Raw genomic sequence first — 8,611 nt, 5'->3', positions numbered from 1 at the left:
GGTTTTATTACTTCAGACTAATAGTGTGGTTGCCCTCAGGGAAATGCTATTATGAACCTTTTTGAAACTTGTCAGGAAGCATACTGGAAAATTTTACTGATGAATTACCCAATGTGCACCAAGGTAGATTTGTTCCCATTCATGTGAAGGTGATAGGGATGGAGGTTGGGGGTGGGCGGAGTCGAGGATTGGGGACACGTTAGAAAGTACTCCAGTAAATGAAGAGCAGCACATTGGAAAATTCTCAATTATAATTTCTTTAGTAATGGTACGCAACAAACATTTTGGTATTAAGTGAAAATTATATATGTATGTGCATGTGTGTGTATGCATACATTATATATATAGTATAGATTACTGTATCCATCACAATATCTCTCAACTCAGAATCTCCCTAGGAAAGCAGGTGTTTGCAAGAGGTAGTTTGTTTTGGGATCCTTTCAAGATACAGGGTTTAGGGATCTGGAAGAATGAAACAAGGACAGAGGGACGCCAATCTAAAAATGCATTACTGAGCTGGTTCACTGCCATGGACAACCAAGGTTTAATGCTGCTGGGACACTGAATTATGTGCCTCAGAATAGTCAATGCAATATGACACAGCAATCCCACTACTGAGCATATACTCTGAGAAAACCATAATTCAAAAAGACAGAGACCGGCCCGAGCACGTCCGAGGTCAGGCGGCAGCGCCGCCCCTGGGCCCGGCCATGGTGCAGGCCTGGTACATGGACAAGTCGGCCGACGACCCGCGGCGGCCCCACCGCAGGGAGCCCGCGCGCCCGGTCAGCCTGGAGCAGCTGCGCGGGCTCGGGGTCCTTTACTGGAAGTTGGATGCTGACAAATATGAGAGTGATCCAGAATTAGAAAAGATCCGGAAAGAGAGAAACTACTCCTGGATGGACATAATAACCATATGCAAAGACAAACTACCAACTTACGAAGAAAAGATTAAGATGTTTTATGAGGAGCATTTACACCTGGATGATGAGATTCGCTACATCCTGGACGGCAGTGGGTACTTCGACGTAAGGGATAAAGAGGACAGGTGGATCCGGATCTTCATGGAGAAGGGAGACATGATCACTCTCCCCGCCGGGATATACCACCGCTTCACGCTGGACGAGAAGAACTATGTGAAGGCCATGCGGCTGTTTGTGGGAGACCCAGTGTGGATGGCGTACAAACGGCCGACTGACCACTTCGAGGCCCGCGGGCAGTACCTAGAGTTTCTGGCACAGACGGCCTAGCGGTGCCCTGGGGCCTGGCGCACCCCGGCCCCCCTTGTGAAGGTCCCAGACCTGATGGCAGCAGAAAATCAGTCGTATTCTCTTTGCTTTTGTGTTGTAAACTTGAGGGTAGGTGAGATTTCCTCTGCAAGATTGTTGGATCAGAATACGTTTTAAAGGGAGCAGCTGTAGAACCGGTTTGTACGTGGAAGCACCTGTGGAGATCTGGGCAAATCTGCTCATTTTCTTTGATTCAGGATCAGTGGTCAGTGGCCCTGTGTCAGCTCGTGCCTTCAGCTGTGACCCAGTGAGTTTCAGCGCCCCAAACGCAGCCACTTAGCTGCCCCATCTGGACCCGATTCTTGGACTTTAAGCAGATACCAGGCTAGGCCACGCCTGCCCTGTGCGGAGGAGTGACAGTGGATGACAGGAGTGGGCAGAGAGAAGACGCTTTTCTCCCAAAACACGGGGGAGGCTGGGTAGGGGGTGCTGTGGGGGACGAGCTGGCATGTTAGGGGGACCCTCGCTTGATTATGCCACGTTCTTGTTCAAGATAAAGTAGCTGCCCTAATGTTAGGCTTGTGGCTTGGAGTTACCTTATATTCTGGTACATATGGTTCCTTAAAATCATCCCATTTAGATCCTTTGCGGGATTGTATGTGTGTATAATTAATTTTTATTTTATCTGGGTTATTACTTGTTCCAGGTGAGATTTCTAGGTTAAACTCCGTACAGTAAATCTCTTTTACAATCAAGCCTTTGAATTTTAACAGAAAAACTTGTACCTTTTTTTTTTAGTTAACAGTTCTGAGATACAATTATACCTAATTCGTTATAATCATAGAAAAACCCTAAATTAGCCTCATATTTGAAGGGCAGTTTGCTTCAAGTATTTTTTTCAAACTGGATTAAAAATCTTTATGTTAAAAAAAAAAAAAAGACACATGCACCCCAGTGTTCATTGCAGCACTATTTATAATAGCCAGGTCGTGGAAGCAACCTAAATGTCCATCAACAGAGGAATGGATAAAGAACATGTGGTACACATATACAATGGAATATTATTCATCCATAAAAAGGAACAAAACTGGATCATTTGTAGAGATGTGGATGTACCTAGAGACTCATACAGAGTGAAGTAAGTCAGAAAGAGAAAAACAAATATTGTATATTAATGCATATATTATATATTAACGCATCTAGAAAAATGGTATAGATAATCCTATTTGCAAAGCAGAAATAGAGACACAGAAGTAGAGAACAAACATATGGATACCAAGGGGGAAAGGGAGGGGGTGTGGGATGAATTGGGAGATTGGGATTGACATATATAAACTATTGTCTAATCATTCCCTTAACTATCATCCACTAAGATTTTATTTATTTACTTTTTTTTTTAGAATATTATGTTTATTTATTTATTTTTTAAATGGTTTCTTCCTTCCTTCCTTCCTTTCTTTCTTTCTTCCTGGCTGCGTTGGGTCTCCGTTGCTGCACGCGGGCTTTCTCTAGTTGCGGTGAGTGGGGGCTACTCTTTGTTGTGGTGCACGGCCTTCTCATTGCGGTGGCTTCTCTTGTTGCAGAGCACGGGCTCTAGGCGCGCTGGCTTCAGTAGTTGTGGCATGTGGGCTCAGTAGTTGTGGTGCACGGGCTTAGTTGCTCCGCGGCATGTGGGATCTTCCCAGACCGGGTCTCGAACCCATGTCCCCTTCCCTGGAAGGTGGATTCTTAACCACTGTGCCACCAGGGAAGTCCCCACTAAGATTTTAGTACAGGTTATTAATACTAATCCTGGGTGTATTATTTGTCAGAATTTTTTTTTATGCAGACATCACTTACCTTTTAATTTTATGATGCTTTGAGGAATGATTACTCTTAAATCTTTATAAAGCCATTGTTATAATCGTGATTTGCTTCCATTGCTTTTAAGTTTAGAAGTTCTTTCATTTCCACCCTTTCCTACATTGTTTCAGTTTTATTACACATAATTACTTTGTCTATCAAATTAAATGTAGCTGATAGTATAAAAGTGTTATTTAATTAAATTACAAATAGTTTCTCAGTAAGTCATGATTTTTGTAAGGACACTGTCATCCAGTCCTTATAAAATAGTAAAGTCTGTTTGCCTTCTTAGGTATAAGCCCTAATGCAAAATTTTCAGTTTGAGGACCCTGAGGACAACTCTGTCGAGGCAGGTGCCTGTATCAGCAGGCTTACAGCTACCAGCCAGTAGAGTTGGAAATTATGGCAATGAACCCACTACTATTCATGCCTAAAATATAGCTCTGAGCCCTGTATTGTATATGCCTAAACTAATCTCTGGACCAGATTAACTCACTGTGTGACTCAACTTCTGATTCTGTGAATTATGGTCAGCATAACATTACTCCACAAGGATGGGTACAATGCCTTGCAGCTCAGCTTACTTAGCTGGGACCCTGATCTGCTGCCTGACTCTGGCTAGTTCCCTGTGCTCACTCTGAGGGGCTGCAGCCCTCCTATAATCGGACTAAAACCCAGACCCCGTGCAGCTGACACGTGGCTTTCGCATTCAGCCTCTCTTCCCTTTTTGTTGCCATAATTGCCATTCTATGCAAAGTTATTTTCTCTATTTTATCTTAGGCTGTTACACTAATGTTTCCATCATAAGTAAACTTGTATCAACCCTCCAAAATATGCTAAACAATTAATCATACCAATTGACATAGAAGATCATGGGTGAAAATCCAAAGGGGCACCTCAATTAAGTATCAGCAACATTTGGCAGGGCGGTGGTGTAGGTGCCTGTGCCCACACGTGAAGGTGTGTGAGTGTAATAAAAAGTGTTTTCTGCTAGCATAAATTCACACTTCAAAATTCTATTAAAAATAACCACTTATAAAAATTTGACATAGGTGACCTGGAAATATTACAGCTGAGGCCAGTTGAGAGTGATGTGTAGCTGGCCTTCATTTTATATTGAAGGAAGGCAGCATCACTCTTTAGATTTGTGCAAAAATTCACTAAGCAGAGATGGAAATATATACTGGCTCTTTCTGAGCTAATGACTGTTTATAACATATCCCAAATGAAAAACAAAAGTATCTTGGAGTCAAAAGTCACTAAGCTTGAGAAATGAACAACAACATGTTGTCAAATATTAACAACAATAATAATGCTGGGGTTTGCCCTCTAAATTAAATCAGTATATCCCGCCCAATTTCTGAACTAAATAAAAATAGACAAGGAGTAAGACAGACAGATGTCAACATATCAACTTTTTTGTCTGATAAAAATGGATTTCCTAAACTTGAACCCCAGAAGTAGGCAGCTTATCTTCCCAATACTGGGTATCCCTTGACAAGCTCTCTCTATAGTGTCTGAAATAGTACCAGGAACACAGTAGGTACTCATGGAGTACTGAGTAAGGAGAGCAGGATAAAAATTCTCTATGGGCCACCAGAACTCAAGAGCAAGGACACATAACCAAGCACATCAAGTTTATTATTCCCACATTTAATTATTATCAGTAATGAGCAGGAACCATTTCTCCCACCTCAACAAATATTAAACTATGTATAGTAAGTATACAGCACATTTTGTGTAGTAAAATGAACTCTTCTTGGATAGATATTTTCCTATAAAAAATTCTAAGAAAATTCCTGATTAAAAGAACTTGGAGCTGAAACTGAAAGTCTGAGGAGCCTGCCTGTGAGTAAAATCATATTGCCTGAGTCAAGAAAAATGATGTTCAGCCTGCTATTGTCAAAATGTAAAAGAGTATGGTTGCAGAAACAGAAGTTGGCAAAATGCTGTAAGATATGCAATTTGTTACTAAATTCACTGAGAATTTTGTGAGTAGAAGTGTGTGTGTAGAAGTAAATGAGCTTGGTACCCATTTGACAAAGAACAAATTTTAGAGAGCATGTAGGGATAAAGCAGCTGAGAAAGTCAGAACCATGAAGAAGTAAGCTATTAGAGGTGATCTGGAATTATGCAATGATTTGTGCATTCTCACAATTAATGAACTTGTGAGCTTGAACCAAGTTAACTGAAATCTCAAAAGTGAAGAGAGTTTCCAGATGATATTGTGTTATCGATGCTTGATATTTGTTGAATTCACTAGTAACTTTGAACTCATTAGTAACTTTGAATTCATTAGTAACTTTGTAATTTAAGTAGTATTTCCTTTATAGAAATGAGAAGCCTTAAATTAGTCATTGAGGAAGCTGACCAGGACATACAGATACCAATTATAAGAGAACATTTCAAAATGTGTAAACATGTATAACTGATTTCAAAACTTGTCCCTTTAACTACTGTACCTCGTATCTTCAGATAACTGAACACAATTTTTAAAAGAAGTTGAAAGCAAGCACATTACACAGCAACAACACTTCAGGGTATAGTCCAGCATAATTATGTTAGGTGAAAAAAAACAAAAACAAAAACTCTTTGCATTCATGCCACTTTCCTGTAATTTCAAGTGAAAGGTACCCTGTGGTCCATCACATGCCTTATGCATATCTAATAAGTGAGCAGACATGCTGAGTGCATCACTGTTCTACATCATATCTACAGCAGAGCCAATGTTGACATAACGCAGACTTACAGCTTAGTTTCTTGACTAACCCAGGAGATAAATTTGTGTGTGTGTGTGTGTTTGTGTGTGCACTTATGTTATCTACTTTTATTAAATAGTCATGTGAAGCAAAGGTGTGTAAGTTGTTTTTGTTCATTGATCTTAAAAACAACAACTACACCAAAAGCACGAGGACAGAATTTACAAAACAAAGTTTACAGACCCCACATCTGAATTTTTTTAAAAAAGCAAACAATAACCTCCTTATCTGTGACATCCTCATCTTCACATTTTGAAGTCATGAAATTGAAGCTCCGCTTTTTATTTTCTGCATATTTTTCTCCTCCAGCCTGGTCCTTCTGAAGTACATTTCTACATCTTGAGTGGAACCATTTATTACATTTTCTAAGAAATCACTTAAAAACAATTCCTAGAATAGAAGTCACATTCTATTTTAAAGATGGTGACTCTCTAACCAAAACAAAGAGCATTCCTGGTTTTGTAGTCCAAATCTAACACTCTTCTAGACGCTTATCATTCAAGAAGGAAACTGTAACAGAATGTCTCAGAGAATATAAACATCTTTCTTGCTTTATGAGATGTACAAGATATTTGTCTCAGTTGCTTGGAATACTGGAGTGTTTTGTCATATCCTCTTAAAAAAACAAATCTCTACTTTGGTTAAAATATTAACACTTTAGCAAAATCAAAATACTTCTTATTTCTCTGCAGAATAATGAAATCTCCCTAATCCCCTACCCAACAAAACCAGTTTATACATCATGCATCTCTACCTAATTTACTTGTAATGATTTGCAATTTTGCAAAATAGAATGACACTCTTTTATTCTCATAATACTCTTTCCTACACTTTTCAACTCATGTCACTTTATATTTTTACTGAAAATAAAGGCACTTTAAAAAAGAAGACTTGACATAAAGACTAGGAGAAAATACAAGGATTCCCTGAACCCTAATTCTCCCTTTTTCATTTTCTGTAAGGAAAATAGATAATATTGCCTCTATCACTGTAAGGAAAATATATGGAAGATTGAAAAAAAGAATATTATGGTAGGAAAGGATGGGAAGGAAGAGGAAGAGAAGAAAAGGGAAAGGAAAAGAGGTGTGGCATAAATTCTTTCCATGTCTCAAATTTGATATGAGCGGACTTTAAAATATGTGTAGGAACTTATTCTTTGACTCTGAGTGTAGACATATCAAGGCACATACTAAAGAATCAGTTAGATTACTTTCGTTCTTCTACTGATATTTATCAACTAATTGACATGAGGCAAATAACCTAAGTTTCTGATCCTCAATTTAGTAATCTGTAAAATGGGTAAAATAATAGTATCTTTTTCTAATTTAGGGGTGGTTTTATAGTTATATTCCCAGCATGCTGAAACTGCGTGACACACGGTAGTTTTGTAATAAATATCTGTGAAATAAACAAAATAATGTCAGACTTCCCTGGTGGTGCAGTGGTTAAGAATCTGCCTGCCAATGTAGGGGACATGGGTTCAAGCCCTGGTCCAGGAAGACCCCACATGCCACGGATCAACTAAGCCCGGGCGCCACCTCTACTGATCCTGTGGTCTAGAGCCCGCGAGCCGCAATTACTGATCCCACGAGCCACCACTACTGAGCTCACGTGCTGCAACTACTGAAGCCCGCGCGCCTAGAGCCCGTGCTCCACAGCAAGAGAAGCCACCGCAATAAGAAGCCCGCACACCGCAATGAAGAGTAGCCCCCACTCGCAACAACTAGAGAAAGCCCGCATGCAGCAGCGAAGATCCAACACGGCCAAAAATAAATAAATAAATTAATAATAATAATAAAATAATATCATGTATTTCAAATACTGGCACAACATAGACATTCCCTAAATTATAGGTATTTTTAGCATTGCTTTGATTCTGTGTTTTTACCAATTGATGTGCCCTGGGGCCACTCATACTTCATTTTAGGCTTTACTGCACTTGTTGATACAATAAACACTGGCTTGGAGGTCATTTTAAGGTTAGAGGAAAGATCCATATCACTTAACACTTCCTCCCATCTCATATCCTTCAGTTGGCTGACAATTCAACTTCACTTGGGGAATAAAAAGTTGGTGATAAAAACTCATTACTGAAAGGCTGCATGATTCATCGACTTAGCCTCGGTTTCATACAGGTGCTAACTGAAGCTATTTGGTAAACCTTGAATAGGTATGTTAGGTGGGAATGCTTTCCTAAGGCAAACGTGTCTTCATGGACAATATGAGTGCTGCTGGCTTCCTTCCTCCTCTGCCCTCCCTCCCTCTCTCTTTCTCCTCTCTCTCTCTCTGTCTCTCTCTCTCTCCCCTTCTTCCCTCCCTCTCTATGTGCTCTCTCTGTTCCTCCTTATTTTCCTTCCTTTTCACTAAAACAATTTTCTTCTGACATTGTGGTTAGCTGCCTAAACTTTTGGGAATCTGATTCCAAACTGCACAGGTGCTCAGAAGACAGATTGCTTCCCCTAAATTTCTGAGTGGAACTGATGCAGTAAGAAAGATGAAAACCCTTGAAATCACTAAAGTTTTCCTGGCAGATCTAAGCTCATAAACCTCTAAGAACTTTGAGAATCATAGTGCAATGTTCCTGATAGGGGAAATCAGAGATTAAATAAAGTCAGATTCACGTACAGCTCTATTGCATTCTTTTAAGGAGCTTTGCTTTTAAACCTGGAGACAGACAGGATACTGTTGATTTAAATATTATGGGAAGGTCACATGTTAAAAGTCTTTCTCCCACACATTAAAAAACCCACAATAAAATATCTTGTTGAAGCTTAACTCCCA

The 8,611-nt window shown here is 39.8% G+C and overlaps 1 protein-coding gene across 1 annotated transcript; it reads left to right on the top strand.

Moving 5' to 3' along the window:
- The first annotated feature begins 710 nt into the window (after nucleotides 1-710).
- Nucleotides 711-1,373, top strand: LOC130707667 (acireductone dioxygenase-like). Its single transcript, XM_057543881.1, has one exon. The coding sequence runs from the start codon at nucleotides 711-713 to the stop codon at nucleotides 1,248-1,250; it is 540 nt and encodes a 179-aa protein (XP_057399864.1). The 3' UTR covers nucleotides 1,251-1,373.
- Nucleotides 1,374-8,611: the final 7,238 nt, after the last annotated feature.

The sequence above is a fragment of the Balaenoptera acutorostrata genome, chromosome 3, assembly GCF_949987535.1.
Source record: "Balaenoptera acutorostrata chromosome 3, mBalAcu1.1, whole genome shotgun sequence".
NCBI lineage: Eukaryota > Metazoa > Chordata > Mammalia > Artiodactyla > Balaenopteridae > Balaenoptera > Balaenoptera acutorostrata.
Note: the sequence above shows the minus strand (reverse complement) of the source record. Positions and strands in the feature narration are given on the sequence as shown.

What these genes read in the sequence shown, in the direction of transcription:
- LOC130707667 (XM_057543881.1), top strand. Translation starts at nt 711, where the DNA reads ATGGTGCAGGCCTGGTACATGGACAAGTCGGCCGACGACCCGCGGCGG.